The sequence below is a fragment of the Micropterus salmoides genome, unplaced genomic scaffold, assembly GCF_014851395.1.
Source record: "Micropterus salmoides isolate LMB-PRFRI ecotype aquatic unplaced genomic scaffold, ASM1485139v1 Ms_hic_scaffold_14, whole genome shotgun sequence".
Lineage (NCBI taxonomy): Eukaryota > Metazoa > Chordata > Actinopteri > Centrarchiformes > Centrarchidae > Micropterus > Micropterus salmoides.
In genome coordinates, this window is record NW_024040485.1 from 4,779,639 (window position 1) to 4,795,971 (window position 16,333).

A 16,333-nucleotide genomic window follows, 5' to 3' on the forward strand; every position below is an offset into this window, starting at 1 on the left:
CGCTATCCATTATGCCACAGAGCCCGTGCTGGAGCCACTTTTTGCAAAATAATAACAAAAATGCTCAAGGACATTGTATTTGCTGAAAATTCGTGCCGTCACGGTTTTAAACACTGCAAAAGGTTGACTCTGGTGGGACTCGAACCCACAACCTTTGAATAACATCTCTAATGAACCCACAACCTTTGAATAACATCTCTGATGTATGACTAGAAGTCCAATGCGCTATCCATTGCGCCACAGAGCCGGCGCTGGAGCCACTTTTTGCAAAATAATAACAAAAATGCTCAAGGACCTTGTATTTGCTGAAAATTCGTGCCGTCACGGTTTTAAACACTGCAAAAGGTTGACTCTGGTGGGACTGATGAACCCACAACCTTTGAATAACATCTCTGATGTATGACTAGAAGTCCAATGCGCTATCCATTGCGCCACAGAGCCAGCGCTGGAGCCTCTTTTTGCAAAATAATAACAAAAATGCTCAAGGACCTTGTATTTGCTGAAAATTCGTGCCGTCACGGTTTTAAACACTGCAAAAGGTTGACTCTGGTGGGACTCGAACCCACAACCTTTGAATAACATCTCTAATGAACCCACAACCTTTGAATAACATCTCTGATATATGACCAGAAGTGCAACGCGCTATCCATTGCGCCGCTGAAATTTTGCGCCATCATGGTTTTAAACACTGCAAATCCAATCTTTAATTGGCACAAACCTTTCGCTATGTAGCCAAGCTCGCTACTGTGAGTTTGATTGTGAGGACTGTCCAGCATTCCACACTTAACTTTTTGACCATTATGGCATTTGCCATACTTACTAAGCACAAGAGCAAATGCTCAAGGACCTTGTATTTGCTGAAAATTCGTGCCGTCACGGTTTTAAACACTGCAAAAGGTTGACTCTGGTGGGACTTGAACCCACAACCTTTGAATAACATCTCTGATGAACCCACAACCTTTGAATAACATCTCTGATGTATGACTAGAAGTCCAATGCGCTATCCATTGCGCCACAGAGCCTGCGCTGGAGCCTCTTTTTGCAAAATAATAACAAAAATGCTCAAGGACCTTGTATTTGCTGAAAATTCGTGCCGTCACGGTTTTAAACACTGCAAAAGGTTGACTCTGGTGGGACTCAAACCCACAACCTTTGAATAACATCTCTGATGAACCCACAACCTTTGAATAACATCTCTGATGTATGACTAGAAGTCCAATGCGCTATCCATTGCGCCACAGAGCCGGCGCTGGAGCCACTTTTTGCAAAATAATAACAAAAATGCTCAAGGACCTTGTATTTGCTGAAAATTCGTGCCGTCACGGTTTTAAACACTGCAAAAGGTTGACTCTGGTGGGACTCGAACCCACAACCTTTGAATAACATCTCTAATGAACCCACAACCTTTGATTAACATCTCTGATATATGACTAGAAGTCCAACGCGCTATCCATTGCACCGCTGAAGTTTTGCGCCATCATGGTTTTAAACACTGCAAATCCAATCTTTAATTGGCACAAACCTTTCGCTATGTAGCCAAGCTCGCTACTGTGAGTTTGATTGTGAGGACTGTCCAGCATTCCACACTTAACTTTTTGACCATTATGGCATTTGCCATACTTACTAAGCACAAGAGCAAATGCTCAAGGACCTTGTATTTGCTGAAAATTCGTGCCGTCACGGTTTTAAACACTGCAAAAGGTTGACTCTGGTGGGACTCGAACCCACAACCTTTGAATAACATCTCTGATGTATGACTAGAAGTCCAATGCGCTATCCACTGCACCACAGAGCCAGCGCTGGAGCCTCTTTTTGCAAAATGATAACAAAAATGCTCAAGGACCTTGTATTTGCTGAAAATTCATGCCGTCACAGAGCCTGCTCTGCGGCCTCTTTTTGCAAAATAATTACAAAAATGCTCAAGGAGCTTGTATTTGCTGAAAATTCGTGCCGTCACGGTTTTAAACACTGCAAAAGGTCGACTCTGGTGGGACTCGAACCCACAACCTTTGAATAACGTCTCTAATGAACCCACAACCTTTGAATAACATCTCTGATGTATGACTAGAAGTCCAATGCGCTATCCATTGCGCCACAGAGCCGGCGCTGGAGCCACTTTTTGCAAAATAATAACAAAATGCTCAAGGACCTTGTATTTGCTGAAAATTCGTGCCGTCACGGTTTTAAACACTGCAAAAGGTTGACTCTGGTGGGACTGATGAACCCACAACCTTTGAATAACATCTCTGATGTATGACTAGAAGTCCAGTGCGCTATCCATTGCGCCACAGAGCCGGTGCTGGAGCCACTTTTTGCAAAATAATAACAAAAATGCTCAAGGACCTTATATTTGCTGAAAATTCGTGCCGTCACGGTTTTAAACACTGCAAAAGGTTGACTCTGGTGGGACTGATGAACCCACAACCTTTGAATAACATCTCTGATGTATGACTAGAAGTCCAATGCGCTATCCATTGCGCCACAGAGCCAGCGCTGGAGCCTCTTTTTGCAAAATAATAACAAAAATGCTCAAGGACCTTGTATTTGCTGAAAATTCGTGCCGTCACGGTTTTAAACACTGCAAAAGGTTGACTCTGGTGGGACTCGAACCCACAACCTTTGAATAACATCTCTGATATATGACTAGAAGTGCAACGCGCTATCCATTGCGCCGCTGAAATTTTGCGCCATTATGGTTTTAAACACTGCAAATCCAATCTTTAATTGGCACAAACCTTTCGCTATGTAGCCAAGCTCGCTACTGTGAGTTTGATTGTGAGGACTGTCCAGCATTCCACACTTAACTTTTTGACCATTATGGCATTTGCCATACTTACTAAGCACAAGAGCAAATGCTCAAGGACCTTGTATTTGCTGAAAATTCGTGCCGTCACGGTTTTAAACTCTGCAAAAGGTTGACTCTGGTGGGACTCGAACCCACAACCTTTGAATAACATCTCTAATGAACCCACAACCTTTGATTAACATCTCTGATATATGACTAGAAGTCCAACGCGCTATCCATTGCGCCGCTGAAGTTTTGCGCCATCATGGTTTTAAACACTGCAAATCCAATCTTTAATTGGCACAAACCTTTCGCTATGTAGCCAAGCTCGCTACTGTGAGTTTGATTGTGAGGACTGTCCAGCATTCCACACTTAACTTTTTGACCATTATGGCATTTGCCATACTTACTAAGCACAAGAGCAAATGCTCAAGGACCTTGTATTTGCTTAAAATTCATGCCGTCACAGAGCCTGCTCTGCGGCCTCTTTTTGCAAAATAATTACAAAAATGCTCAAGGAGCTTGTATTTGCTGAAAATTCGTGCCGTCACGGTTTTAAACACTGCAAAAGGTCAACTCTGGTGGGACTCGAACCCACAACCTTTGAATAACGTCTCTAATGAACCCACAACCTTTGAATAACATCTCTGATGTATGACTAGAAGTCCAATGCGCTATCCATTGCGCCACAGAGCCGGCACTGGAGCCACTTTTTTGCAAAATAATAACAAAAATGCTCAAGGACCTTGTATTTGCTGAAAATTCGTGCCGTCACGGTTTTAAACACTGCAAAAGGTTGACTCTGGTGGGACTGATGAACCCACAACCTTTGAATAACATCTCTGATGTATGACTAGAAGTCCAGTGCGCTATCCATTGCGCCACAGAGCCGGTGCTGGAGCCACTTTTTGCAAAATAATAACAAAAATGCTCAAGGACCTTATATTTGCTGAAAATTCGTGCCGTCACGGTTTTAAACACTGCAAAAGGTTGACTCTGGTGGGACTCGAACCCACAACCTTTGAATAACATCTCTAATGAACCCACAACCTGTGAATAACATCTCGGATGTATGACTAGAAGTCCAATGCGCTATCCATTGCGCCACAGAGCCGGCGCTGGAGCCACTTTTTGCAAAATAATAACAAAAATGCTCAAGGACCTTGTATTTGCTGAAAATTCGTGCCGTCACGGTTTTAAACACTGCAAAAGGTTGACTCTGGTGGGACTGATGAACCCACAACCTTTGAATAACATCTCTGATGTATGACTAGAAGTCCAATGCGCTATCCATTGCGCCACAGAGCCAGCGCTGGAGCCTCTTTTTGCAAAATAATAACAAAAATGCTCAAGGACCTTGTATTTGCTGAAAATTCGTGCCGTCACGGTTTTAAACACTGCAAAAGGTTGACTCTGGTGGGACTGATGAACCCACAACCTTTGAATAACGTCTCTAATGAACCCACAACCTTTGAATAACATCTCTGATGTATGACTAGAAGTCCAATGCGCTATCCATTGCACCACAGAGCCTGCACTAGAGCCACTTTTTGCAAAATAATAACAAAAATGCTCAAGGACCTTGTATTTGCTGAAAATTCGTAGAAGTAGAAGTGCAACGTGCTATCCATTGCGCCGCTGAAATTTTGTGCCGTCGTGGTTTTAAACACTGCAAATCCAATCTTTAATTGGCACAAACCTTTCGCTATGTAGCCAAGCTCGCTACTGTGAGTTTGATTGTGAGGACTGTCCAGCATTCCACACTTAACTTTTTGACCATTATGGCCTTTGCCATACTTACTAAGCACTCAAAAGAACAAGTCAAAGTCAAGTAGAGTCAGCAGATTTTACTTGCTGACACACACACACACACACACACACACACACACTGTGTGAGAGGATATGGCCTAATTTTTTTTTACACACACTCACTCACTTCTTCATTAGTTTCCAACACATTCTTAGTGATATTAGATCATCAGATGATTTGAAGAAGGGCAATATTTTAATGATCTTTTGAACAATGTAAAATATCATTGTACTAAGCCAGTTCTCTATAGTACAATTAGATATTATTAATACACATTTTGCATACTAACTGACACATTTTCAGTAGATTTGATGTGGTGAGTGTGTCTGTTATCGTTCAGAGCCGATCTCGAGGTTCCAGGTTGAACATTATCATAGTTGCTGAAGGAGCCATTGACAGACAAGGAGAACCCATTACCTCCGTTTTTGTGAAGGATGTGAGTAGAGCTCAGTTTAAGACTGATGCAGGGGAGAAACCAGAAGCTGGACCGACTGGTGGATATCAGTGTCTAAAAAACAGAAGTCAATGGCACAGTTACAGTACAGCGTTTTCTCAGATTGGTTGTTTTTCCTCTTGTCCAGACACTTGCCAAATTCTGAGAGAAGGATTTTATAAAATATTTTTGCCAAAATAATTTCAGTTTTGGTGCCATTGTGGTTTCTTAGCTGCCATTTTGCAGCTCATGCAATCATGCCGGAAGAAATCTGTTGAACGAGAAGCACAACTTTGACACCTCAATAGAAAATACATGAAAATGCCCTCACCAGCACTACAACATTTTTGAAAACATGAGTATTTGACATGTAAAACTCAGTCTCGAGATTGTCAAAAGGTATTCTGGGAAGTCTAGGAAATAAACGGAACTGTGTGAGAGGATATGGGCTTATTTTGTTTGTATCTCCTGCTTTAGTACACACAAGGACACACATCTGATGCAATACACATTCCTGCTCACTGCAGAAGGAAATGTGTAGCATCTTATTAGGTAAGTAGGCTAACATAAGGACATCTTACCTCAGCTAGAAACATCTCACCAGTTGCTAGCTATGGGCCCAAACATCTAATCTCCCAGTGTGTTGGTAAATTAAAGTGGCATTTACCTCAAACATTGGCCTATCTGTCAAATTGGGCTGTATGATTATAGTCCTTCAGTTTCTCTGCATGGCTAGCATGCCCCGTGGAAAACAAACTGGCACAGCTAGCTGTAAATATGAAACTTTTCCACAATGTGGCAAGTTCCTACTGAAGAAAGACAACCAAGTAAATGTCCTGTTCATTAAAGAGATGGATCAGTAGTTATCCTCCATTACCGGATCCAGCTTTTGGCAATGCAAAATGTTTTCTGTCATGTTTTCAAATGCTTTTGCTTCTTTATATCCCTCTAGAACCGTGCTGATAAGAAAAGGCTGAACATTATTATTGTAGCTGAGGGTGCCATAGATAGCCACAACAAGGCAATAACTCCTGATTATATCAAGGATGTAAGTACATTGGAGAAACCTGGGCAAGTCGTGGACCCACAAACTCTTCTGAAGCATGGGCTTTTTTTCACTTCATGGTTTGCTGCACACAAGGTTTTATGCACTATGTGTGATTGTTATTTTAACATTTCACATTTTTGCATGTGACATGCAAGTTATTTTTTTATATTTCTTTACTAAAATATCTACTCCATTATGTTTCTTGATTGTACATATGGATCAGGCATTTGCACCCTTCTTTTACTTCTGCAAGTTCACGTCTGCATGCAATTTATTTGGCACTTGTTAACATGACAGGAGATGTTTTATATGATTTCTCCTTCTGTTCTTTTCTTGAATGCGTTACTCTTGTTTCGGCCCTTTTTGTTTCTGCATTTTCTTAAGATTGTTTGCATGTCAAGATGCCAATGGAATCTTACAAAGAATGAATGTTGCACAGGATAAATACTATTAGATATCTGAGTTGTGTTTTTTATGTGTTTAAAGTAAGTTTAAGTAAGATTAACTGTAAGAATATGTGCTTATGTTTTCATGCTATGGATCTGTAATTTTTGGAGTGAAACCCTTTAAAGTCATGATACAGCTCCTTTGTTTAATACTATTAAACTATTGTATGTTTTCCTATACTGAGCGGTTAATCCTCACTATATTCTATCATTCTATTTCGCTGCCCTTCCATATCCAGCTGGTGGTACGCTGCCTGGGTTTTGACACCAGGGTCACCATCTTGGGCCATGTGCAGAGAGGTGGGACCCCCTCTGCCTTTGACAGGATCCTGGTAAGTCACTGTATCTTGAACAATTCTCAATGGACACATTTGTATGTGAAATCCTCCCCTGTTGTGAGATGATTCATTGGTAAACATGTCAAATTGATATTTTCCTCTTCCAACGTCTGAAGCCTCAAAAAACCCATCCTGCTGCTCAGTATTGACCTTTAAATAACCTTTGACCTTTGACCCTTGCAGGCCAGTCGTATGGGCGTGGAGGCAGTGCTGGCATTATTGGAGGCCTCTGCCAACACCCCGGCCTGCGTTGTGTCTCTGGTTGGCAACCAGGCTGTTCGACTACCACTTATGGAATGTGTTCAGATGGTAAGAGTGTGTGCATGCATGTTGGAGTGAAGAGGTCATGCAGAGACCAAAAAATGAGAAATACAGAAAATGAGATTACATTAGGGGTGTTGTTTTGGATAGATATTGTGATTGTGATTTGAGTCATGATTTTAGTGGGAATTTTAATTTTTGCAGTTCGTTTTCAGTGAAAAAAAAATATAGGTTGTAGTTATAGTTATAGGTTGTTATAATATTACACCTAGCCATATTACAATTTAGATACTATTTTGATTAATTGTTCAGCCCTACTACATGTTAGTCTTAACCTTTTCCTAACACACATATTTGGTGTAGTAATTACTTAAATTGGTTAAAATATACTGTATGTTTATAACATGTAACATTAAAGGGTACTGTTATCCAAGGTAAGCACCAGTGGGAATAAAACTCCCAACGCTGAATATGCTGTTGTGACATTAAAATTTTTCCAAAATAAGCTGAAACAATTTCAGGACGTAACTTACTTAAGAGGAATGAGGTGGAATGTGGATCTGGATCATTGGTGCTCCCGGTTTGACAAAACCCCTTCCACCATTTACCTGCAAGACTGACAGGACAACAAGCATGCCATAGACACACTCAAACTGACCCAGGGGCTTGTCACAGCAGAAGAAAATAACAAATGGCAGATTTTGAAATGTATAGTGTAAAAGGTCTTTTGTGTTTTGTCATTAGACCCAAGAGGTACAGAAGGCCATGGATGAGAAGAAATTTGAAGAGGCAGTGAGACTGCGTGGCAGGTATTTTTTTTACTTCAACTTCTTTGATCAAACATCTGTGTGTCTAACTAAGATTCATCTTCCTACAAACAAGTTTAAAATGAAACACATTAAAGGCTTTTATAGAGCCAATAGTGAGCTAGCAGCACTGAGTCAAGTAAAAGTGCAAATAAGTCACTACTATTTTCCACCAGTTTCATTGCAGGTCCTGTATAACAAGATTGCGCCTGTTTTCCTGTGTCGCAGTTTAACTGTGTTTGCACTGATTTTTGAACTTTTTTTTTGAACTTCAGTTTTCACACCTTTTATCTGCAGGAGCTTTGAAAACAATCTGAGCACCTACAGACTCCTCTCCTACCGGAAAGCAGATTCTGAGCTTCCAAATGTAAGTACCCTTACAACCAAAGAATAAAGAAAACAATGATTGTATCAAATAAGTAAGATTTTACACTTTTAATTCTTCTAATTGTATCTTTCCACCAGCAGCTTTGAGATTTGTACGGTAGCATAAGGTACTTCCTGATCAGGTGCCTTGTGGGTGCTGCAGTCTTTTTGTGACACTAACAGAGTCTGTTTTTGTGTGATTGTCTCTGTCCTGAGGGAGAGGAGGAGGCGGGAGATGAAGAACAGTTTGATGTATGTGATGAGTAATGAGGCTGCAGCTGAGCGGGCTCTAGGTCAGCTTCTGATGCTTCTACAGGCGTAGTTCACAGAGCAGATGAGCTTTTCAGCAACTAGTTTGGACCTTTGTGTTGATCCTTGTTCTTATTCACTTTAATGCCTGACTTCCCCCATGCTGAAATACAATTTAATTACTAGATTTTCTAGGTATAGTCTTCTATCAGGCCTTTTTAATTTACAGAGACAATACATTAACTACATGCATGTTTCTATGGTAACAGTGCCACAAAATGACAGTATCAGTGCTCATTATCTGTCGCTCTGTCTGTCATTGCTTATTTCTTCATGGCTCTGCTTAGAAGTAGAAGTGTAGACATGCAAAGAGTTACTGTAGTGCTTAAGTGAAGGTGTCCCGCTCGCCCGGCTGTTAAGGACAATCACAGGGTCGGCTGTGATCTGCTTCAAATGAACCTGAAGTAGCCCTCCTTACAGTTCAGTGTCAAGTCTGCATAGACAGTGGCTGAAAGTGTCTTTGCTTATTCATAAGTCAAACTGGACAGGCTCCATGCTCTCTCTGTTAAAGTCGTCAGTGGCAGTCAAACACAAAGCTTTTACACAGGTTTTGAGCACTTTTCTTAAAAGCCTTTGGGTGTTCAATGCTGAACACAATCATCTGTGCAAGAACTTTGCCTAAAAATCCAGTCTACGGTCTTAGCAAAGTTATGATTTAGAGCAGGAAATGTTTGCTTAAAGAATCGGTAGACAAGGCTAACTGACCAAGCATTCAAAGCTAACTGTTAATACTTGACAGTAGAGCCCTACCAATTAATATTATTGACAGATATGAGCTTACTGCAGATAAATTGGTATCAGTGTTTACAATAGCCAATAAATGACAATTAAAAAGTTAAATTTAAAAAAGAAAGAGAGAGAAAGAAGACGGATCCTTCAACCATGTTGTAAGTATTGTTGCATAGTTTGCAACTCCTCAGTTGGCTACACGTTTGTTTGGAATGCCACAATTCCACCACAAAACACAGCAATCAGCTGACATAATCAGTGGTACTTTTGTTCAAAGCTTTTAATACTAAAAAAACTGTTTTATTTTTAAACTGCATTATGTCATGTTGTCATGGTGAGGTCTCATAACTACACATAACAAATGTTGGAGATAATCTTTATGTTTTGTGTTTCTGTGAAGGAAGGGATAAAAGAATATCGGCCGATATATCGGAATATCAGATTTTAAAATCCTCAAATGTCAGTATCGGTCTACGAAATCCCATATCGGTCGGGCTCTACTTGACAGTTTTCAATACTCAAATCTAACAACACTCACTGAACTTGTCTGCACAAATGTGGTACTATGAAATAAATATTGGTCACATGCTCTGAGTTTTGCCATAGAGAAGTTCATCAGCAGCTGAGATTTGGACGCCTGTCTATTTTGAGCTTCTCTACATCTTCTTCATGTTCTTTAATCCAGTCCATGTCCTCAATAATCCTATTAAAGGATTGCGGGAGGAGAACTTTCAAGGCCTAATTTATTCCTAGCAACCACCTCTGACCCAACAGTCACCCACCAAATACCAATGAGGCCTTTTGGCCAAGTGTATTTGGCCTGCATTCAAACGTGGGTCTTGTACACACCACTTCATGGGCTTCAACTAAAATATATGGACCTAGTTCACTTTGATATTAGGGGTTGAAAGTTGCTGTGCAGCAATTTGGGATTGTACCCTAAAACATTTTCTCATCAACTAGTGGCACAGAGGTTTAATAGCAAGAAAACTTTGAATAGCCAGTGAAAGTTTGCATTTGGCAGTCAGTAATTTCAGTGGCTGTCATGAGAAAGCAGCTGCTGCTTCACTGAGTCTTTTGGCAGCATGTGGCTTTTTGCATGCAAGACAATCTTGGCCTTCTGCTGTACTGCTTTGAGGCAAAATCTTGTTGACTCAGCCGTTAATGAGACATGGATGGTATGTTCAGGCAGTGGAGACAGACAACTGCCCTGTCAACATTTTATTATATACAATATGATTCTGTATAAAGTAAAAAGAAGCAGCGAATAACCTGCAGTGAGTTTTGTCCAATTTGCCTACTTCATGCCTGTTGCAGAAATCTCTACTTGTCTTCATTGCCTCTAAACATTGCTGAAATACCATCTTCTTCAAACCAAACCTCATACATGCTGTACAATCACAGCATGTACACTGAATGTCACTGAAAGACACGCCTGAGGTGTGAAGATGTTTTAAAAATGTGACAAAGCTTGGGGGTGTATAAAAGTCCAGGTTTTGCTCTGTCCACTATGTGTTTAAGTGTATTTGAGTGTACTGTGTGTGTGTGTGTGTGTGACTGATGCTCTCTGTCACCCACAGAGCAACTTTAATGTTGCAGTGTTGAACGTTGGCGCGCCGGCTGCAGGCATGAACGCCGCCGTGCGTTCTGCTGTCAGAGTGGGAATCACCGAAGGCCACAAGATGTTTGCTGTCAGCGACGGCTTCGAGGGATTCTACAAGGGACAGGTAAGAGTGAAACTGATACATATTTATTTACAGTACACTAGTCTAGGGCTGCTTCACATAATCTGTTATTCTTTTAATTCATTGATTAGACGAGTAGTCTAATGCTGCTCATTAGATATCCTGGTGTCTTCAAATTACTTGTTGTATCTGACCAACTGCCCAAAACTCAAAGATATCCAACTTACAATGGTGATAAACAGAAAAGCAGCAAATACTTACAGTTTAAAAGCTGCAACAAGAGAGTTTTACATTTTACTAAGTGCCAATCCTTTTAGCACTACATTTGTCCACAATTTTGTTCAAAGTCCAAAATGTTAACTGAGCTACAGTAACTTCAGCATTGGCAGAGCAGGGGCAGGGGAAAATCCTCTGTGTGGCTGGTCGGTGTGGTGAGTTTGGCGTGGCAGGCAGGGGTGCAGTGAGTCGCTACCGACTGTGTGCCTCCAGCGAGGCAGGCAGGTTAAGGCGGCTCAGAGGGCAGTTCTTCCAGGCTGGAAGACTAGAGGACAGAGACACGATTAAACAATAGCTACCAGGGAACACGGGAAACAAGAGTAGATACTGATAACAATGCGCAAACAAAGCTGGATACTGGCTTGAGACCTACAGTGCTCAACATAACAATCCAGCGGGGAACTGAAGAGAACACAAGGATGATAAAGCAGCACTGACCGCAGGATGAGATTCATGTGTACCAATCAGCTTGCTAAGCAGGTGTGGAAACCAGGAACCACCACGGCTATGGTCCACTGCTGCAACATGCCAGGAAGAAGCAGCACAGGGAGCAGAGAAGAGAAAGAGCGAGAGAAGGAAAGACAGAGGGCCTTTCTCATTTCCCTAAATTTCTGCCTACTCCATCCTCGATCCTCGAGCCTGTGACCCGGAAATCAATCTCAGCGTGCCATCTTGAAGGACATCTCAATTCCTAAAATGCACATCGAGGAGCGAGGATCGAGGATCGAGGATCGAGGAGGCTTGCTGGAGGAGCTATAAGCGAGGATGCATCGGTGTATCCTCTGCAGTGTTTATTGTATTCATAAGTTGTAGTAGTTAAGCCTAATCAAATGCGCAATCAAACTTTCTGCCCTTTACCGTTTGTGTAGCGCCTCATAAAGCGCATTTACGCACGAGCCACAGCAACATAAATTAATAATTAAAAATCAGACAGGATCGGTCTGGATCTAATGTTAATTAATGTTCTGTGTTCTTCGACACATCCAAAAGCTCTCACACACAGTCCAGGTTCATACAATAAAACTGTAGCTGTCCTCCTGATCAATCCTCAGCTCCATCAGAGTCTAAACATGGGTTATAGAAGCTGAAAGTTTAATTCTGTTTCCTCTGTTTTCCCTGTCGGTCCTGTCAAGTTTATTACTGCAGGTGTTTTGTTTTGTCCCACATTATTTGCTGTGACATTACTGCACGGATGGAAATGTTTAAATGACTGACATCTGCCTCTAATCATCAGAGTAAATCGTTAAAGATAACACTGCTGGTGGGGAGTGGGTGGATGATCTGTGCGTATAGGCCTGTATGAGTTCTTTTAATGTCCGAGCCGATCCACGCATCACACCAATTCAGCTGTTATAATCGTGATAAAACAGTGCAAACAGCTGCTGACATCAAAATATTAGGCTCTAATATCAACCAGAGCGTTCAGCACTGATCTGCAGTGCTTCATGTTATAATAATAGTGCTGATGTAGTCTGCACATGTCAATTGGGGCTATATGACATAAATTTTACTCTGTCATTTTGTAAAGGGACTGATGATGAAACACTCATCTCATCAGTCATCTCCTGTTTTCAGGCAAAAGGTGCACCGCAAAATAATTGTAATCGAGGAGGTAAGGAGGCAGAAATTTTGGAAATGAGAAAGGCCCAGAGAGACAGAAAAGCCAAAACATAACAACCAGCCACATACACTCGTGATGAGAAAGAAACAAAAACACTATCATACTCATACTGACAATCCCAGCCATGTCATAGCGTGTTGTAACGTGACAAATTTATGGTGTTTTCTTTCCAAACTATTTTGAAACACGTTTGCTCTTTTCACAAATTAGTTTTTAGAACACTTTTTCGTTGTTTGACTCTGCAGTCAGTAAAGATTTTTCTGCAGTAATAATGGAAAGACTAAATGGACTTCACACCATATATTGAAATCTTACTTGTGTGTGGAAATATCTGCATCACTTACTCTAAAAGCTTAAACTACATGTCAATGTCAAGGCTGTGTACACGTGCTGTCTTTTTGTATAAAGTAAAATAAATGTTATTGTACATCTTACAGTATTTATGGGCTTTTCTTCAGTCAGTTAACTCTTAAAATGTTTTAGAAAATGAGCAACAAACACACAATTCAAGAATGAAATCTGCTCTAATTTGATCTTGCGCAATGATGGTTGCAGTATTGTGAGAACATAGGTGCAAAAGAAGTTTATTCAGGCTAAATAAATATTATAGTCATGCTGTGTACACTGTAGCTTTGGGTTCTCATGTTACCCGAACACATGCAGAACCTTATTCACCTGAACTTGACACTGCTGACAAGTTATCATATCTTACAGCGTGATTGGTCAGTCTATTGTGCCTTTTCTCTGCGCCTGTTATTTCTTCACTTCTTCCACCTCTCTTTCATAAATGGCTTCATTACATGCTGAGACTTTAGCCTCTGCATTTCTCACTGACCCAGGAGCAAATTCTACTCTCAGCTCGTGAATGTGACTATAAACTTAAAACTAGAAGCACTCATTGTTAAGAGTAAACAATAGGTGTAAGCAATATTCTGACCAATTACTGACTGATAGCAGAGAGCAGGAAATGGCGGCTGCTGCACTGGCTACAGTGATAAGACTTAAGTATGTCCAGATATACAGTGCTACTTACTGTAAGCCAATTACTCCACTCCCACAGCAGCTACACCAAGGACTCGCACACAGTCTTTGTTTTGGTCACACTCGTCTGAGTGCATGCATGCGTTCCACAAATGAAAACACATAACCTTTTCAGCTGTGCAGAGAGTAGCAGTGACTTGTTGCGATGAAGCGCAGAGATGAGTTGTGGTGTAGAAGGATTAGACTTTGTTGAAAAGTGGAGCTGGAATCCCCTACTAAAAGCCCAACTAAGTAGGACACAGCTTGTAATGTAGAACTGCTGGTTAAATGTACATGCGCTGGCACAGTAACAGTACAAGGACAGGAAGGAATACCGATACTATAAAGAGAACGAACACTGACTTTAAAGGATCATACTGGTAGTTTTTCATGTTTTAGTGATTTTATTACAAAAACATATATTTTCTAGCTGTGCAGATAGTTTTTCTGCCTCCATCCCAATAAAATGGATTTTAGACAAAAAAAATAATTCTGGCGCTCAATGCATTAAAAGATATAGGTTCCAAAAATTCTGCAGTTTTCAGTTTCTGCAGTTTTCAGTTTTCAGTTTTCAAGTGCATCCAACAAACTCTGACAGAGAGGTCTGTCGATCGATGAATCGTCACCTAAACATCAACAAAAGCAACATCTACTTGTGAAGTGGTTTTGGAAAATATTAATGTGCATAATTACAACTTCTCCCTGTGTTTTTTACAATCAGATCAAGGAGATCAAATGGGGAGATGTGGGTGGCTGGACAGGCCAAGGAGGGTCCCTGCTAGGGACAAAACGGTAAGTTGAAGTGTAGAGGTGTGATCTGGATATTGATAGTGACTTAAATCCTGTATACATTTTGTTTCTTTACATCACACATAATAAAAAAAAAGATCTCCTCTTTTTTTCTTTTCTCAAATAACTCATGGTTTCTATCTTTAAAAAATAATGGATTGGATCCTGAACACTATGCTCTACCAAGAAGTAACAAAAATAACAAAACCTTGACCTTGAACTTTGATTAGTTTAGTGACCAAGAACTATTTTACTCACCTTCCCCTGGAATATTAATCCCATCTGAATGTGACAGAACTCTTTCCAATTCTCATTCTACTGCCAATGTAACTTTACCTTTTAAACTTCTGATTTATGAATTTCAGATATTGTCAGTACATTGGCAGAATTTTCAAGGTTTTCACATAATAACTATAAATAAAAACAACATGGAACATTGTTCAGCTATTCAACTATTTCCTTTCTATATGGTAGAACTCTTCCGGGCAAACATCTGGAAAAGATTGCTGAGCAGATTAGGATCCATAACATCAACGCCCTGCTTGTCATCGGAGGATTTGAGGTATGTAAACTTTACCTGATTTTTGAGCATAATGACTTTCATCTTAATATCACAATCTTTCTGAACATCTTATTACTTAGAAAAAAGAACAGGCTTGCCAGTATTTGTTGTATTTAATTTTATTTTAGTCTGTTGTATAATTAAGATAAACTGATAATTGAATAAAAGCTGAATTCTTGTTCTGTGAAAATATAAATGTGAATTATTTTCATTGTACCTGCCATACAGCATCATTAAGCACTGTTTCTAGGATTGAGTTCATTCTCACCTGTATTTGACTTATATGGCATTTCAATTCGCAAAACATGTCTTGACTTCTGTATAACAATATTTTAAAGATACATTCAACACATTTAAATGTTATCGGCTCTCTCCCTGTTTGTCCATATATGGTTATTACGCCATGGCCAAGCTGCAAAGCCAAACCTTGTGATGATTTGTGTGTAAAAACGTCATTTAGAATCCTAAAAATAACCTTAATCAAAAGATGGATTTAAAATTCAGGAGTTAAGTGAACTAGATGTTAAAGACAATGTTTCATTTTTGAAACCTGTAGAATTTTCTTGGTGGGACTAATTTGGGTAACGGGTCATATACAGGTCACGCCTGGGGGTCACTAGCAGGCCCCAGAAGTAGATCGATCTCTGACATAGGTCTTTGCCTCTGTCTTTCCTTGTCAAGATGATGACAGCTGGGCTGAAAAGGAGACACCGTTGTTCAGGCTCAAAGCTAGCACGTTTTCTTGGAGTCTCGTATGTTTATAGTGTCACTGTCTCCGCTTAGAATGCAATACATGTGACCTCCACTTCCCAGTGTTATGCAGGTAATGCATTTAAGTCTAGCTTCCAGTAGGATGCCTACACATATTTAGGCCAGTAAAGAATGAGCTTTTATGGTATAGCAAAGGGAAAAATATTGTGGCCCAGGAGGGATTCTTGAGATTGTGGTATTGGCTAGGCATTGTGTTCTCACTCGGTATGCTGATGCTATGATCCCAATCTGATCCCCCATTGACCTCCTCTATAGACCTGCTCCCAAGAATTTTCATA

The 16,333-nt window shown here is 40.5% G+C and overlaps 1 protein-coding gene and 7 non-coding genes across 11 annotated transcripts in view; 1 reads left to right on the forward strand and 7 right to left on the reverse strand.

Annotated features, from left to right (window-relative positions):
- LOC119901704 (ATP-dependent 6-phosphofructokinase, platelet type-like) overlaps positions 1–16,333 on the forward strand; it is a 68,177-nt gene that overhangs the window by 41,034 nt on the left and 10,810 nt on the right. For 2 of the 4 annotated variants that reach the window (XM_038717294.1, XM_038717292.1), the window contains exons 8-15: positions 4,936–5,031; positions 6,762–6,854; positions 7,044–7,169; positions 7,866–7,930; positions 8,225–8,294; positions 10,912–11,058; positions 14,655–14,725; positions 15,197–15,284. In XM_038717294.1, coding sequence (XP_038573222.1) covers positions 4,936–5,031; positions 6,762–6,854; positions 7,044–7,169; positions 7,866–7,930; positions 8,225–8,294; positions 10,912–11,058; positions 14,655–14,725; positions 15,197–15,284 — 756 coding nt within the window. Of the gene's footprint in view, positions 1–4,935; positions 5,032–5,980; positions 6,077–6,761; positions 6,855–7,043; positions 7,170–7,865; positions 7,931–8,224; positions 8,295–10,911; positions 11,059–14,654; positions 14,726–15,196; positions 15,285–16,333 lie in introns of all 4 variants that reach the window. The other 2 variants (XM_038717293.1, XM_038717290.1) reach the window with 1 other exon arrangement.
- trnar-ucu lies at positions 125–247 on the reverse strand. The gene is made up of 2 exons: positions 211–247; positions 125–160 (listed from the first exon to the last, which is right to left on the reverse strand). It is a non-coding gene; the product is annotated as a tRNA-Arg (tRNA).
- On the reverse strand, positions 900–1,022 carry trnar-ucu. The gene is made up of 2 exons: positions 986–1,022; positions 900–935 (listed from the first exon to the last, which is right to left on the reverse strand). It is a non-coding gene; the product is annotated as a tRNA-Arg (tRNA).
- trnar-ucu lies at positions 1,123–1,245 on the reverse strand. Its single transcript has 2 exons — positions 1,209–1,245; positions 1,123–1,158 (listed from the first exon to the last, which is right to left on the reverse strand). It is a non-coding gene; the product is annotated as a tRNA-Arg (tRNA).
- Positions 1,704–1,795, reverse strand: trnar-ucu. The gene is given in 2 exon segments: positions 1,704–1,739; positions 1,759–1,795. It is a non-coding gene; the product is annotated as a tRNA-Arg (tRNA).
- Positions 1,980–2,102, reverse strand: trnar-ucu. Its single transcript has 2 exons — positions 2,066–2,102; positions 1,980–2,015 (listed from the first exon to the last, which is right to left on the reverse strand). It is a non-coding gene; the product is annotated as a tRNA-Arg (tRNA).
- Positions 3,359–3,481, reverse strand: trnar-ucu. Its single transcript has 2 exons — positions 3,445–3,481; positions 3,359–3,394 (listed from the first exon to the last, which is right to left on the reverse strand). It is a non-coding gene; the product is annotated as a tRNA-Arg (tRNA).
- Positions 3,777–3,899, reverse strand: trnar-ucu. Its single transcript has 2 exons — positions 3,863–3,899; positions 3,777–3,812 (listed from the first exon to the last, which is right to left on the reverse strand). It is a non-coding gene; the product is annotated as a tRNA-Arg (tRNA).